At 43.5% G+C, this 17772-nt stretch overlaps 1 protein-coding gene across 1 annotated transcript; it reads left to right on the plus strand.

Moving 5' to 3' along the window:
* Positions 1–5008: 5008 nt before the first annotated feature.
* LOC137096280 (zinc finger protein 160-like) lies at positions 5009–17498 on the plus strand. The gene is made up of 3 exons (XM_067465322.1): positions 5009–5068; positions 7716–7811; positions 13881–17498. Exon 3 carries the CDS (start codon positions 14200–14202, stop codon positions 15955–15957), a length of 1758 nt encoding a protein of 585 aa, XP_067321423.1. The 5' UTR covers positions 5009–5068; positions 7716–7811; positions 13881–14199; the 3' UTR covers positions 15958–17498.
* Positions 17499–17772: the final 274 nt, after the last annotated feature.

A 17772-nucleotide genomic window follows, 5' to 3' on the forward strand; every position in this document is an offset into this window, starting at 1 on the left:
AACATTCTAGCTTTCCGGCTTCATGAGGGTATGCTCGATTCTGGCCACAGGGGGAGCTGCCTCTTCACTGTCCACTTCTGACACTGAGTCCTTGATGGAGTACTTCCTCATTCTTATGCACGCTGCTGGAAGGTTTTATGATATTGTAAATTAGTTAAATTAGCCTCCCCACATTGAGCAGTACCTAAATTTCCTCCTTGACAGATGCAACTGTCTTTCGGGCTGCATAGGTCAACAGCAAGCTAGACTATTAATGGTTGGGAGCTCACTCCGACCCGGGGTGGCTTTGAAATCATGACCTCTCAGTCTGTAGTGATTTAATGCAGCTGGCTACTAATTAGCTGCACCACAGCCTGGTCTAATAAGCATCACACTCCCTTCCTGTGGATCCCACCCCTTCCTGCTCCTGTTCAAACACACTGCTGCTCCCTCTCATGCCTCCACCTCCAGCTTTACTGAGAAAAGGGGAGGAGGTCCTAAACTTCCTCAAAGTTGGCCAGAGAAGGCTAAAGATCTTGGAGTCCTCGTGGAGCCAACAATGTGATGCGGCGGCAAAAAAATCCAGTGGCATTTTTTCCTGCGTCAATAGGAATCTAGATCCAGGGAAGTGATGCTACCTTGGAATATTGTGTCCAATTCTGGGCACCGCAATTGAAGGGAGAAGTTGACAAGCTGGAGTGTGTCCAGAGGAGAGTGACTCAAATGATCAAGGGTCTGGAGAACAAACCCTATGAGGAGCGGCTTAAAGAGCTGGGCATGTTTAGCCTGCAGAAGGCTGAGAAGAGACAAGGTGAGGGCTTTGTATAAATATGTGAGGGGAAGTCATAGGAAGGAAGGAGCAAGCTTGTTTTTTTTTTGTTTTTTTTTGCTTCCCTGGAGAAATACATGGTTTATTTTACAGCAGATACATATTATTCAATACAAGCTACCATGCTTTAACTTTTGGCATCTACTGTTATTTCTCTGCTTATACATATTATCTATCCATCACCGCTGTGCTCCCCTCCCAAGCCACAGCTTTTACGTATCATCTATCCAAAATTTCAATTCTTCTTGCGGAAGTAACTTTCCATCTTTTTTAAAAAAATCCTTTTTTCAAACAATTTTCTCCATACCTCATCCAAATCACTTTGTTTCCCTATACCTCTTTTCACTTTTAATATACATGTCAGCTTACCATTTCTTGCCAATTTCCATACTTCCTTCTACCACTCATAGAATCAAAGGGTTGGAAGAGACCTCATGGGCCGTCCAGTCCAACCCCATTCTGCCAAGAAGCAGGAATATTGCATTCAAATCACCCTTGACAGATGGCCATCCAGCCTCTGTTTAAAAGCCTTCAAAGAAGGACCCTCCACCACACTCCGAGGCAGAGAGTTCCACTGCTGAATGGCTCTCACAGTCAGGAAGTTTTTTCTCATGTTCAGATGGAATTTCCTTACTTGTAGTTTGAAGCCATTGTTTCACGTCCTAGTCTCCAGGGCAGCAGAAAACAAGCTTGCTCCCTCCTCCCTGTGGCTTCCTCTCACATATTTATACATGGCTATCATATCTCCTCTCAGCCTTCTCTTCTTCAGGCTAAACATGCCCAGCTCCTTAAGCCGCTCCTCATAGGACTTGTTCTCCAGACCCTTGATCATTTTAGCCGCCCTCCTCTGGACACATTCCAGCTTGTCAATATCTCTCTTGAATTGTGGTGCCCAGAATTGGACGCAATATTCCAGGTGTGGTCTAACCAAAGCGGAATAGAGGGGTAGCATGACTTCTCTGGACAGATGGCCATCCAGCTTCTGTTTAAAAGCCTCTAAAGGAGGAGCCTCCACCACACTCCAAGGCAGAGAGTTCCCCTGCTGAACAGTTCTTCCTTTCAGGTAGAACAGGGGTTCTCAAACTTGCTAATGCTGTGACCCCTTAATGCAGTTCCATCACATTGTTGGCTCATGTTTAACTTGTTGCCCACGAGGACTCCAAGATCTTTTTCACACGTAGTGCTCTCGAGCCAGGCATTGTCCCCCATCGTTGCATTTTGTTTGTCCTGCCAAAGTGGAGTATCTTGCTATATACTCCTCCATTTGTATATTTATTTCTCTTTTCCAATTCCTTGCTATAAGCAGTCTTGCTGTCTATATAAATAAAAACTGTAATGTTAGTTTGTGGGATTAACAGAACTCAAAAACAACTGGACGTATTGACACCAAATTTGGACACAAGACACCTAACAACCCAATGTATGTCCTTCACTCAAAAAATTGATTTTGTCATTTGGGAGTTGTAGTTGCTGGGATTTATAGTTCACCTACAATCAAAGAGCATTCTGAACTCCACCAACGATGGAATTGAACCAAACTTGGCACACAGTTCTCCCATGACCAACAGAAAATACTGGAAGGGTTTGGTGGGCATTGACCTTGTGTTTGGGAGTTGTAGTTCACCTACATCCAGAGAACACTGTGGACTCAGATAATGATGGATCTGGACCAAACTCTACACGAATACTCAATATGCCCGAATGTGAACACTGGTGGAGTTTGGGGGAAATAGAAGCTTGATATTTGGGAGTTGTAGTTGCTGGGATTTATAGTTCACCTACAATCACAGAGCATTCTGAACCTCACCAATGATAGAACTGGGCCAAACCTCCCACACAGAATCCCCATGTGGGCCACAGCAACATGTGGCAGGGAACGGCTAGTTGTTAATAAGTTTGTTATCACATCTTTATCCTCTTTTTTCAATTTATTATTATATAATGATAATAAAGCTATACTAGGACTTCTTTCTATTTTAATGTTCATTATATCTTATATTTCTCTAAATACCCCCCCCCAATAATTTATTTACATAGCTTCAAACTACAGGAAAGGAGACTCTACCTGGGGGTCGGGACCCCTGAGGGGGTCGTGAGGGGGTGTCAAAGGGGTCGCCAAAGACCATCAGAAAACATAGTATTTTCTGTTGGTCATGGGGATTCTGTGTGGGACGTTTGACCCAATCCTATTGTTGGTCGAGTTCAGAATGCTCTTTGATTGTAGGTGAACTATAAATCCCAACAACTACAACTCCCAAATGTCAAGGTCTCTTTTCCCCAGACTACACCAGTGTTCACATTTGGGCATATTTAGTATTTGTGCCAAGTTTGGTCCAGATCCATCATTGCATGAATTCACAGCACTCCTCTGGATGTAGGTGAACTACAACTCCCAAACTCAAGGTCAATGCCAACAAACCCTTCCAGTGTTTTCCGATTGTCATGGGAGTTCTGTGTGCCAAGTTTGGTTCAATTCCATCGCAGGTGGAGTTCAGAATGCTCTTTGATTATAAGTGAACTATAAATCCCAGCAACTACAACTCCCAAATGACAAAATCAATCCTCCCCCCAACCTCACTAGCATTCACATTTGGGCATTTTGGGTGTGTTGTTCATTCGTTCAGTTGTCTCCGACTCTTCGTGACCTCATGGACCAGCCCACGCCAGAGCTCCCTGTCGGCCGTCACCACCCCCAGCTCCTTCAAGGTCAGTTCAGTCACTTCAAGGATGCCATCCATCCACCTTGCCCTTGGTCGGCCCCTCTTCCTTTTGCCTTCCACTTTCCCCAGCATCATTGCCTTCTCTAGGCTTTCCTGTCTCCTCATGATGTGGCCAAAGTACTTCAACTTTGTCTCTAGTATCCTTCCCTCCAATGAGCAGTTGGGCTTTATTTCCTGGAGGATGGACTGGTTGGACCTTCTCGCAGTCCCAGGCACTCTCAGCACTTTCCTCCAACACCACAGCTCAAAAGCATCGATCTTCCTTCGCTCGGCCTTCCCTAAGGTCCAGCTCTCACAACCGTAGGTGACTACAGGGAATACCATGGCTTTGACTAGGCGGATCTTTGTTGCCAGTCTGATGTCTCTACTCTTCACTATTTTATCGCATTTTGGATATTTGTGCTCAATTTAATCCAGTGAATGAAAATACATCCTGCGTATCAAATATTTACATTATGATTTATAACAGTAATAAAATGACAGGTATCAAGTAGCAACGGAAACCATATTATGGTTGGGGGTCACCACAACATATGGAACTGCATTAAGGGGTCACGGCATTAGCAAGTTTGAGAACCCCTGTTCTACCTGAAAGGAAGAACTGTTCAGCAGGGGAACTCTCTGCCTTGGAGTGTGGTGGAGGCTCCTCCTTTAGAGGCTTTTAAACAGAAGCTGGATGGCCATCTGTCCAGGGAAGTAATGCTACCCCTCTATTCCGCTTTGGTTAGACCACACCTGGAATATTGTGTCCAATTCTGGGCACCACAATTCAAGAGAGATATTGACAAGCTGGAATGTGTCCAGAGGAAGGCGGCTAAAATGATCAAGGGTCTGGAGAACAAGTCCTATGAGGAGCGGCTTAAGGAGCTGGGCATGTTTAGCCTGAAGAAGAGAAGGCTGAGAGGAGATATGATAGCCATGTATAAATATGTGAGAGGAAGCCACAGGGAGGAGGGAGCAAGCTTGTTTTCTGCTTCCTTGGAGACTAGGACGCGGAATAATGGCTTCAAACTAAGAGAGGAGATTCCACCTGAACATGAGGAAGAACTTCCTGACTGTGAGAGCCGTTCAGCAGTGGAACTCTCTGCCCCGGAGTGTGGTGGAGGCTCCTTCTTTGGAAGCTTTTAAACAGGGGCTGGATGGCCATCTGTTGGGGGTGATTTGAATGCAGTGTTCCTGCTTCTTGGCAGAATGGGGTTGGACTGGATGGCCCATGAGGTCTCTTCCAACTCTTTGATTCTATGATTCCATGAACTGTACCCTCAATTCGCTTCTGACACAATAAATAAATACATTTTCCTCTTCAAACATACTTATTGTTCAGAGACACTTCTGCTCCCTCCCATTGCTCAACCCAAGGCTTCCTATTTGTGGTGAGAAGGGGAGGCACAGGCTTAGAACTTCCTTCAAGTTGGCCAGAGAAGGCAGAGAGGAGGGAGAAGAGTGACACATCCCCCGCTCTGGCGTCACTTCCGGAGGAGGGGCCAGGCTCTCTTGGCGGGAAAAGGCAGAGAGAAGGCGGAAGAGGACCGAGGAGGAGGTAAGGTGGAGGCGCTGAAGGCCAAAGGGAGAAAAGGGTGGGGGAGAGAGAGACGAAAGGAAGGGAAAGAGAGAACAGGGAAGTCCAGGGAGGGGGAGAGGCCCCTCCTATTTTCAGGATCTTCGCGGTTTGTTTATCATTAATAATAATGATAATATAATCTGGGGGGGGCGACCAAGGGCAAGATGGATGGATGGCATCCTTGAAGTGACTGGACCGACCTTGAGGGAGCTGGGGGTGGTAACGGCCGACAGGGACCTCTGGCGTGGGCTTATCCATGAGGTCACGAAGAGTCGGAGACGACTGAACGAATGAACAACAACAACAACAATCTGGGGAGAGTGTGGATGAGCACCCTCTGTCAGCTCCAGCTCCCCATGCAGGGACATGAGAGAAGCCTCCCAAAAGGATGGGTAAAACATCCCCCTGGGCAACGTCATTGCAGATGACCAGTTCTCTCACACCAGAAGCGACTTGCAGTTTTCTCAACTTGCTCCTGACACATGCACACAATAATAATATAATAAACTTTATTGATAACCCGCCACCATCTCCCCAAAGGGGACTCGGGGCGGCTAAGATGAGGCCAAGCCCAAAAATAATACAACATGAATTAGACACAAAACAACAACAAAAGTATTTCAAACCATCACCTGCAAAATATCCTTTAATTATCAATTGGGTTGCTCTCTACTTTCGTTTAAAACCCTCCTCCTAGATACATCCTACTTCTGTTCATGTCCAGCGTTTATGTTTAAAGTTTTAACTATTACATCTGGCCCGGCCATAGGTTATTAAATCCTTGTGTGTTATTGTCTATATGTGAGTTACACTAATTGTATTGTTTATTTCGCTTATTGCTTGTTGTTTTTATTGATGTGTTGTTGGGCTTGGCCTCATGTAAGCCGCTCCGAGTCCTTTGGGGAGATGGTGGCGGGGTACAGATAAAGTTTTATTATTAATGTTATTTATTTATTTATTTATTTTGTTGTGTCAGGAGCGACCTGAGAAACTGCAAGTCGCTTCTGGTGTGAGAGAATTGGCCGTCTGCAAGGATGTTGCCCAGGGGACGCCCGGATGATTTTTGGCATTGAACCAAATGTGGCATATAGGACTCCCATGACCAACAGAAAACACTAGAAGGGTTTGGTGGTCATTGACCCTGAGTTGGGAGTTGTAGTTCACCTACATCCAGAGAGCACTGCGGACTCAAACAATGATGGATGTGGATCAAACTTGGCATGAATATTCCATATGCCCAAATATGAACACAGATGGAGTTTGAAGGAAATAGACCTTTTGGGAGTTGTAGTTACTGGGATTTATAGTTCACCTATAATCAAAGAGCGTTCTGAATCCCACAAACGACAGAATTGGGGCAAATTTCCCACACAGAACCCCCATGACCAACAGAAAATACTCAAGGCCATCCAGTCCAACTCTCTTCACCAGGGCAAGAAAATGTAATCAGAGCCCTCCTGACAAAGAGCCATCCAGCCATAGATATAGACAGATATGATTCACACACACAGATATAGTATCATAGATTTGAAAGGGACCCCTAAAGAAAGACTATGATATGTTGCATATTCCAGAAAAGTCAAACCAGACAATCGCCACAGAGAGCACTGTGGACTCAAGCAAATATGCCCAAATATGAACACAGATGGAGTTTGGGGGGAATAGACCTTGACAATCTCCACATCAACACGGACAAAGAAACAACAAGAAATACTGTTTACCCACAAGCAGAAAAAAATTACATATATTAGAAACCAACACTTTCTCATTACTTTATTTTCCAGATCACCAGCCTGAGCCACAGCAACACGTGGCAGGGGACAGCTAGTAATATTATAAATATTACATGTTTTTATATTACATTATAAGAATAGCACAGGAGACAAGGTGGAACTGTCCTCTGCCCCCCTCTCTCTTCACTCTGGCCCAGAATAGAGCATCCTCATAGCAAACAAGAAGCAGAAAGCTCCAAACCAAGGCCATCCTATTGCTCTTCGATGTGGGGACTTGGAGCAGATTCAGAAGGCCTTTCTGGCAACCCTTAGGACTAGAACTAGATGATGTAAATTTTAACTCCACATACCTCCATGGGCAATGAATAGTTAGCAGAGAATTAATTTTTTATCATTTAAGCACCCACATAATCTATACCAAGTATGGGCAAACCCAGGCCTGGGGGCCAGATGTGGCCCCTTGGGCTCTTTTCTCAGACCCTCCTCTCTATCATTTAAAACTTAACTTAAACTTTATTTATACCCTGCCACCATCTCCCCACAGAGACTCGGGGCGGCTACCATGAAGCTAAGCCCCAACAGTTATAATGAAACAAAATACATACAGCAAGTAATAACTTAAATAAAATACAAACAATAAGAAATAATACAGTAGGGTAGACACAGGGTATGAAATAAAAATTTTTTTACAAACAGCGCTAAAGGCCAAAGAGAGAGGAAGGGAGAGAGAGAGAGAGATGAAAGGAGGGGAAAGAGAGGAAAGGGAAATCTAGGGAGGGGGGCAAGGCTCCTTCGGGGAAAGAAAGACCCCTCCAGTTGTCAGGATCTTAGCCGTTTGTTTATCATTGCCTTGCCTGCGTTTCTCCTGAGTCTCTCCATTGCAACATTTCCAGGACTTCTGAGTCTCGAGCACCATTTCCAGGACTCGGGGGAAACGACTCTTTTTTTCCAATGGGCTGAATTGCATTTTGAAATCTCACGTAGAAAAGGTAAGTAAAGGTAAAGGTTTTCCCCTGACATTAAGTCCAGTTGTGTCCGACTCTGGGGGTTGGTGCTCATCTATAATAATAATAATAATAATTTATTTATAACCCGCCACCATCTCCCAAGGGGACTCGGGGCGGCTTAAATGAGGCCAAGCCCAGCAATACAGTAAAGCAATATACAACAAAACACAGCAGCAAAATATAAATTAAATTAAATACAAGAACCAGTATCAATAACACATCAGCAATATAAAATCACAACTTTTAAAACACAAAAATTAATCACAGTGGGCAGAAACCGGTTTCAATGAATTAAAAAATTAAAAAAAACTGGGTGAGAGAACAGTGTAATGTATCTGGAGAGGGAATCTGAGGGACAAGGTAGGTTTGATTGCACTACAAGGTAAAAAATAAAGTGCTTCCAAGGGCATTTTGTAGGGTTAGGTCAAGTCAGGGGATTATTATTCATCTCCATTTCTAAGTCGAAGAGCTGGCGTTGTCTGTAGACACCTCCAAGGTCATGTGGCCAGCATGACTGCATGGCACGCTGTTACTTTCCTGCCGGAGTGGTACCTATTGATCTACTCACATTTGCATGTTTTTGAACTGCTAGGTTGGCAGAAGCTGGGGCTGACAGCGGAAGCTCACGCTGCTCCCCAGATTCAAACCTGCGACCATTTAGTCAACAAGTTTAGCTCAGTAGTTTAACCCACTGGAAAACGGGGTGCTTTTGCCCCTCCTCTCTTCCATCGATTCACATATAAATAGAATGCTAGAGTTGGAAGAGACCTTGTGGGCCATCCAGTCCCGACTCACTGCCAAGAAGCAGGAAAATCGCATTCAAACACCCCCGACAGAGAGCCACCCAGCCTCTGCTTTAAAAGCCCCAAAGAAGGAGCCTCCACCACACTCTGGGCAGAGTGTTCCACAGTTGAACAGCTCTCACAGGAAGTTCTTCCTAATGTTTAGGTGAAATCTCCTTTCTTGTAGTTTGAAGCCATTGTTCCGCATCCTAGTGTCCAGGGCAGCAGCAAACAAGCTTGCTCCATTCTCATTGTGACTTCCCCTCACATCTTGATCCATGGCCATCATGTCTCCTCTCAGACTTCTCTTCTTCAGGTTAAACATGCCCAGCTCTTTAAGCCACTCCTCATAGGGCTTGTTCTCCAGACCCTTGATCATTTTGGTCACTCTCCTCTGGAAACATTTCAGCATGTCTACATCTCCTTTCAATTGTGGTGCCCAGAACTGGACACAGTACTCCAGATACTGTATTGCATCAGCCCAAGGGCATCAAATGCACAGAATAGAGCACCTTCAGAGCAAAGCAGCAGCAGAAGACACCCAAACCCACGCCATCCTGGTGCTCTTAGATGTGGGGACTTTTAATGCCCGAATTGGAGCAGCTTCAGAAGCCTCTTGCAACCCTTAGGACTAGAACTAGAAGACATATTTCTAACTCCACATACCTCCAAGGACCATAAATGTAACCATTAGGAAATTGTACTTTTAGCATTCCACACCCACATAGTGTATACCAGGGACTTACTTACTTACTCGAACCCTCGTTGTCCGAGTTAGATTGTCCTCCATGTGCGGTGTCCTGGTGGTGGGTACTGTGGAGCCCTATTCGTGACCCCCATGTTCTCCCACAGTGAGGACATTGGTTTCCGGGTGGAATGTGGTCCCAGTCGGGGTTGGCTTGGTGCGCCTTCCTCTTGGCATGTTTTTCTTTTTCGCCCTCCGTTCGTGCTCTTTCAAATTCTATAGCACTGCTGGTCACAGCTGGCCTCCAGTTAGAGTGCTCAAGGGCCAGGGCTTCTCAGTTCTCAGTGTCTATGCCACAGTTTTAAAGGTTGGCTTTGAGCCCATCTTTAAATCTCTTTTTTTGAGTTCAGATGGGCAAAACCAGGCCCGGCGGTTGGATGTGGCTCCTTGGGCTCTTTTCTCAAGCCCTCCTCTCTCACACATCCTATCCTTCCTTTTCTCTTTCCTTCCTCTTTCCCCCCTCCCTCCCTTACTTTTCTTCCTTATTCTCCTTTCTTCCCTTCCACCCTTTTGTCCTTCCTTCCCTCTTTCTGCCCTTCTTCCCCCTCCCTCTTTTTCTTTACTCCCTCCCTCCCTCCATTCTCTTCCACCCTTCATTCTTTCTTCCTTCCTCCTTTCTTCCTGTAGAATGTTTAGCTGGGAGAAGAGAAGATAGAGAGGGAACACAAGAACCATGTTTCCAGATGTAAAAGGGTGTCCCATTAAGGAGGACGGGGAAAACTGACTTTCTTCTACTCTAGAGACCAGGACACAAGGGAGCAATGGTTTCATACGGCAGGGAAAGAGATTTGACTGAAAAGATTAGGAAAAACTTCCTGGAGACGGGCATAGACTGCCTGGGAGTGTGTTGGAGTCTCCTTCTCAGGAAGCTTTTCCACGGAGGCTGTGCTTTGATTGTGCCTTCCTCCATGGAAGGGGGTTAAACTGGATGATCCTTGGGGGGGGGGGGTCTCTTCCAGCTCTAGGATTCTATATCTATATCTCCTGTCCACCATTTCATCCTGACCTTTCCTTTCTGCCTCTTGACAGAAAAGGGGAAGGGACTTGGGAAGAACCACCCTCCCTCCCAGCTCACCGTGTGGCCCCCAGGTTAGACATTTTGCCCATGCCTGGTCTGTACACTCTGTGCAGGAGCTCAAAGGACACATCTACGGCTGTCGAAGGCTTTCATGGCCAGAACTGGGTTGCTGTGAGTTTTTCAGGCTGTATGGTCATGTTCCAGCAGCTTTCTCTCCCACAAACCTCTGAGGATGCCTGCCAGAGATGCAGGCCAAACATCAGGAGAGAATGCTACTGGAACATGGCCATACAGTCTGAAAAATTCAAACCTCTAGGGCTTCTTACATCCCTCTGAGCCAAGGCGGTGGCGGTGCCAATAATAATAATAACAACAATAACAACAACAGCTTTATTTATATCCTGCCACTATCTCCCAGAAGGGACTCGTGGTGGCTTACAGACAGCACAACCAAGGTGCAACACAGAACATAAAATACAGCAAAATTTGCAAAAATCAGTAAACAATACTAAATACCATAAAATAACAACTTACAGAAAATAACCAAAAACAACTCTACTTAAATAAAATAACTAATAAAAACAAAACAATACATTATAGTTAAAACAAGCTGGGTGAGACCATTATGTGCCATTGACCACATAATGATTCACCCGGGTTGTTTCCCAGAATAACAGTGTGATATATTCAAAACAATACAATTGTCTTGTCGCAGCACCTGTTCTGAGAGGAGCCCCCAGTGGTGCAATGGGTTAAACCCTTGTCCCAGCAGAAATCCAGGGAGAGTGAGTTGAGCTACCTCTGTCAGCTCCAGCTCCCCATGTGAGGACATGAGAGAAACCTCCCACAAGGATGGTAAAAACATCAAACGTCCAGGCGTCCCCTGGGCAACATCCTTGCACACGGCCAATTCTCTCACACCAGAAGTAACTTGCAGTTTCTCAAGTTGCCCCTGTCAAGAGATCCAGATCCCCCCTTCATTCATCTAGTATTAAGAACTTTCATATATTAGGACCCAGACACGAATCAAGTCCTCAGTAAAAGGGTTGACTAACTTTTCTTTATTTTTTCAACAAACATACTTGCCATAGCATAATACCTTTTGAAGCTTTCCTTCTTTCAATTTGTACCCATACAACAGAGTTGTTATTCTTGAAAAATGTCCATAATAATATAGTTCCAAATTTGGTATTACCAGCCTCCTCCTGAAGAGTGAGCATATTTAGAGCCGTTAACAAACCCCAAAGATTTTCCTTTTGCAAAAGAATTCTCAATATGCCATTTCTTAAATTTTCCTTACCTAGTTTTAGGGAAAATGTACTTTTTTTTTGTCGTGTCAGGAGCAACTTGAGAAACTGCAAGTTGCTTCTGGTGTGAGAGAATTGGCCATCTGCAAGGACGTTGCCCAGGGGACGCCCGGATGATTTGATGTTTTTATCATCCTTGTGGGAGGCTTCTCTCATGTCCCCACATGAGGAGCTGGAGCTGATAGCTCATCCGCCTCTCCCCGGATTCGAACTTGCGACCTGTCGGTCTTCAGTCCTGCCAGCACAGGGGTTTAACCCACTGCACCACCGGGGGCTCCTGGGAAATTGTACTAACTAAAAATAACAATGGAGGAAGACTATGTGCTGTAACCACTGCTAATTTCCCCAATAATGATTATTTAGACTCAGTTCCTCCCAGGAACAAGGCCACACACCAACCCCAAACCCTGGGATCTACCTGGTGGGGTGGCTCCTCTGGTTTGCCCTCACGGGTAAACCAGAGGAGCCTGGCAGCCTGGTACCTACCTGTGGAGCCCGCCAGCAGCGCAGGCCCCCCAGAGAGTTCTCCTGGTGCTCAAAAACAAAAGTATCAGCAGGTGGAGAGAGAAGGAGGCAAATCTCTCCCACCACCACCACCTGACACATTGTTTTTGAGCACTGGGAGAGCTCTCTGGAGATAAGCATTTGGGGGAAATGGGGGGCTGTGAGGGTGGGGGCACCATCCTACTCGTTCAGGTTCTTAAAGGCCAAAGTTCTTGTATCACTGTGGGGACTGACTCCAGGGACACCTCAGTTAAAACCAATTGAAAATCGCTAAATGCAATTGGCTTCTGCATAGACAATTGCGAGAGAAATTTAAAGAACAACTTAGAACCTCAGGCTTCCAGACAACGAAAACATGGTTTGACGTGGCAATGTTTCAGAAACCAAAAGGTCTTATATATATACAAAAATGTATTGACTTGACACACGGAAGAGGAAATAGGAAAAGATTCTATGGTTAGATAGGCCCAAATATAGGCCAAGAGATAAAAATGTCCCATTGGGAAAAGACATGGAAGAGAAGAATGAAATATACTGCATGTCAAAACCTAAAGGAAAATGTTTATAAAATGCACCTGAGATGGTATCTCTCTCCAGAGAGACTAGCTAAGATGTATAATTGCTCCAACAAATGTTGGAAATGTGGGAAAGAAAAAGGCACGTTCTACCACACATGGTGGTCTTGTAGCAAAGTAAAAAATTACTGGAAACAGATCTATGTATATCTTGAAAAAATGTTAAACACAAATTTCAAAATGACACCTCAAATGTACCTTTTGAATATGCCCGAGGAAGAATTAGAAAGAAAATTTGGAAAAATTTTGTTTTTTACAACAGTGGCATCTAGAATAGTGTATGCTAGATATTGGAAAACCCCAGATATACCTCCTTTAGAAGAATGGGAAAAATATATTATAGATATGTTGATAATGGACAAAATAACTGTATTATTAAGAGGAGAAATACTAGACAACTTCGTTAATGAATGGCAACCAATGATTCAACACCTTAATGTAAAGTTAAATTAAAAATATAGAGAGGATCCTATAAGACTGTAGACAAGGAAGAAGTGGATGTAAAGTAAGAATCTATGACATCTTTCTATGTATTATTTAGATAGTAGACTGACCCCTTAATAGATATATATTATGAGATAAAGGATTATAGAACATTAATAGATAGAAAGTATTGCACTGTATGCAACAAACACTTGCAAATGTATGTTTAATTAAATAAAATAAAAATAAAATTCCAAAAAAAAACCCCAACTGAAAATTGCAATAAAAGAAGCATATGCTTTAACGTGTTTAAAAAGTTATTCATAACATGTTCCCCAACAATTCTAGCCACAGGTGCTTTTATCAATTAGTGAACAGATAATGTGAGCTCACCCTTATTTTTCCAGTTGCATATTTGTTTATTATTGAGCTTATCTTGCAGTTATTTCAAAAAAACTACCACTTTGTAGAAGCAACATATTCTTTTGACCAGTTGGGTCTTAAATGATAGCCAAGCAAAAAGCATTTTTGGTGAGAAACCAATAGGGATATCCCACAAGGAGAGCTTCCCAGTTGGATCAGTCTTCTCCTCTTAACTCCAGGCCTTGCTATACTTTTGAGGGATCAATATTGAAGTCCGACTGAAATCTTTCTGTGTTCAACCACTATTTAGATGTCGCCTCTTATTGTCCAACAGATACCCACTGAATAAATCTTCTGAAGAAAACTCTGTGACACTTCTCCTAGAGTTGCAGTATTTCCAAAAGGACTTCAAGGCACACAGCTATAAAAGCAACAAGGAAATAATTGAGCATAAAAACCCACAAGCCATCATCCTGTAGAATCAAAGGAGAAAGAAATATTGCGGTGTAAAGATAGTGGTTTAGAAAATAGGACAACAAAAGACTGGGAACCAAAAATGTTGTGTTCTTTGAGTTGTTCATATTTGTGAAATTCTCACTTAATATACGAATTCTGACTGAATATTCAGATCTCATACATTCATTTTCAGTGGTATGGAACGTGCAAAGAGCTTACATCGGAAAACTATTCTTCCTATACATCAAGAAACTCACACAGAGGAGAAACCATATAAATGCACAGAATGTGAAAAGAGCTTCTCTAACGCTCGAGGTCTGCGTATCCATAAAAGAACCCACACAGGGGAGAAACCATATAAATGCATAGAATGTGGAATGAACTTCTCTGCCAGTAGAAGCCTGCGTTCCCATCAAGGAACCCACATGGGGGAGAAGCCATATAAATGCACAGAATGTGGAAAGAGTTTCTCTTATAAAAAGAAACTTAATTTACATCAAAGAACACACACAGGGGAGAAACCATATAAATGCATAGAATGTGAAAAGAGCTTCTCTAAACCTGACGGTCTGCGTATCCATCAAAGAACCCACACAGGGGAGAAACCATATAAATGCACAGAATGCGAAAAAAGCTTCTCTAATGCTGGAGGTCTGCATCGCCATAGAAGAACCCACACAGGGGAGAAACCATATAAATGCACTGAATGTGAAAAGAGCTTCTCTAACGCTGGAGGTCTGCGTATCCATAAAAGAACCCACACAGGGGAGAAACCATATAAATGCACTGAATGTGAAAAGAGCTTCTCTAACGCTGGAGGTCTGCGTATCCATAAAAGAACCCACACAGGGGAGAAACCATATAAATGCACTGAATGTGAAAAGAGCTTCTCTAACGCTGGAGGTCTGCGTATCCATAAAAGAACCCACACAGGGAAGAAACCATATAAATGCACTGAATGTGAAAAGAGCTTCTCTAACGTTGGAGGTCTGCTTAACCATCAAAGAACCCACACAGGGGAGAAACCATATAAATGTATCGAATGTGGAGACAACTTCTCTACCAGTACAGGTCTGCTTAACCATCAAAGAACCCACACAGGGGAGAAACCATATAAATGCATAGAATGTGGAAAGAGCTTTAAATACTCTAACAAGATGAGTGACCATCGAAAGACCCACACAGGGGAGAGACCACATAAATGCATGGAATGTGGGAAGAGCTTCATTCGGATTGACAGGCTGCGTGACCATCAAAAGACCCACACAGCGGAGAAGCCACATAAATGCATGGAATGTGGGAAGAGCTTCTCTCGGAGTGACAACCTGCGCCGTCATCAAAGGACCCACACAGGGGAGAGGCCATATGAATGTGCAGAATGTGGGAAGAGTTTTAGTGATAATGCATATCTGCGTTGCCATCAAGGAACCCACACAGGGGAGAAACGTTACAAATGCACAGAATGTGGGAAGAGCTTCCAATACAGAGTAAGATTTACTGCCCATAGAAGGCTCCACACAGGAGAGAAGCCATATAAATGCATGGAATGTGGAAAGAGCTTCCGTATCAGAGAAAGTTTGCATTCCCATCTAAGGATCCACACAGGAGAGAAGCCTTACAAATGCATAGAATGTGGAAAGAGCTACAGTGACAGAGGAAGCCTGCGTAGTCATCAAAGGACCCACACGGGGGAGAAGCCATATAAATGCATGGAATGTGGAAAGAGCTTCCGGGAAGATGGACATTACCGTTCACATTTAAGGATCCACACAGGAGAAAAGCCATACAAATGCATGGAATGTGGAAAGAGCTTCAGAGAGAGAGTACAACTGCGCCGTCATCAAAGGACCCACACACGGGAGAAGCCACATAAATGCATGGAATGTGGAAAGAGCTTCAGTAGTCATGGACGTTTGCGTTCCCATTTAAGGATCCACACAGGAGAAAAGGCATAGAAATGCATGGAATGTGAAAAGCGCTTCAGTCGCAGTGATAATTTGTGTTCCCATCGAAGGACCCACACAGGAAAACAACCATACAAATGTATAGAATGCAGCAAGAGCTTCATTACTAGGAAAGCATACACCAGACATCAAATTGCTCACATAAGTGAGAAGCCTTAGCAATGCATGGAGTGTGGAAGGAACTTCACTAATAGCAGAGTCTGCACTATGTATTAAGGAATATATATCGTTGGATTGCTTAAAGCTTTGTTTTGTGGACTGTTTTGTGTTCATTTTTTCAATAAATTGTATTATAATTTTTTAAAAAAACAGAACTCATGTGGTGCAGAACACATATAAAGGCTTAGATTTTGGAAAAAGCTAAAAAGGACTTGCTTGGATTTGTGTTCCTGTATAGTTTTACTGGGGAAAAAAATTCCAGAAGACCTGAGAAGTAAACTTAAGAATAAAAATTAGTGGAGGCGGAAACTGCTCTTTCTTGGAAGGAATGGGAACAAAATTCCTACGTATAGGACGACTTAAATTGGCAATAGTTTTAATGTTTTTACAATGTTTTATACTGTTTTGACTTGATATGTAGACCTATGTTTTTTGTTGTTAGCCGTCCTGAGTCCCTCTGCAGAGGTTATTATTATTATTATTATTATTATTATTATTATTATCTTTATTTGTACTCTGCTAGCATCTCCCGAAGGACTCGATGCGGCTTACAAAGGCCAAGGCCTCAAACACAATACAACAATACAAAACCTAAAGCAAATTAAAAACAGTTAAAGCAATATTAACAACATGCAATAAACAATACATCAAACACTGTAAAACTGGGCCAGGCCAGAGTAATGGGTACAGGATTAAAAGTGCTGATGTCACAGGTGGCATGTGGGGATGATAGGGCAAGTGCAGTGTGCAATGTGCGACAATCTTAATTCTACGAAAGTGCTTCTGGGACTTGTTATTGGAGATTCCTATTCTGGAAAGGCACATCGGAACAGCCAGGTCTTCAAGTTCTTTCTGAAGACTGCCAATGTAGGGGCCTGTCTAAGGTCTTTGGGGAGGGTGTTCCAGAGGTTGAAGTAGGACAAGATATAAATGCCCTAAATAATAAATAAATAAATAAATAATTCGATGGGCAAGTTTAATAAGTTAGAAGAACAAAGTATCCTGAATGGGTTTGAGAGGCAACAGCTATATAATTGTTAAAAGGACTGGTTAGGCAAAAGCATTGTAGGACTAAACATCACCCCGGATGCTAGGTTAGCATTACTAATGGATGCCACAAGGTTGAATTTAGAACTGGAAAAGAAAGAATTTGTTAATATTTTACAGTTGCAAGAATTATAATCACAAGGAATTGGAAAATAGTAACTAATCTCACACTGAGTCCAATGTGGGCTAGGCAAAACTATGGTGAGGTGGATCTGTAATTGGTTAAGTGGACGAACACAGAGAGTGCTCACTAATGCTTCCTCTTCATCTTGGAAAGAAGTGACGAGCGGAGTGCCGCAGGGTTCCGTCCTGGGCCCGGTCCTGTTCAACATCTTTATTAATGACTTAGATGAAGGGCTAGAAGGCATGATCATCAAGTTTGCAGACGACACCAAATTGGGAGGGATAGCCAGTAGTCCAGAGGACAGGAGCAGAATTCAAAACGATCTTGACAGATTAGAGAGATGGGCCAAAACTAACAAAATGAAGTTCAACAGGGACAAATGCAAGATACTCCACTTTGGCAGAAAAAACGAAATGCAAAGATACAGAATGGACAATGCCTGGCTCGAGAGCAGTACGTGTGAAAAAGATCTTGGA

Source organism: Anolis sagrei, chromosome 2, assembly GCF_037176765.1.
Source record: "Anolis sagrei isolate rAnoSag1 chromosome 2, rAnoSag1.mat, whole genome shotgun sequence".
Taxonomy (NCBI): domain Eukaryota; kingdom Metazoa; phylum Chordata; class Lepidosauria; order Squamata; family Dactyloidae; genus Anolis; species Anolis sagrei.

Bases quoted from the DNA above. Each gene is read 5' to 3' on its own strand.
- LOC137096280 (XM_067465322.1), top strand. From the start codon at position 14,200: ATGGAACGTGCAAAGAGCTTACATCGGAAAACTATTCTTCCTATACAT.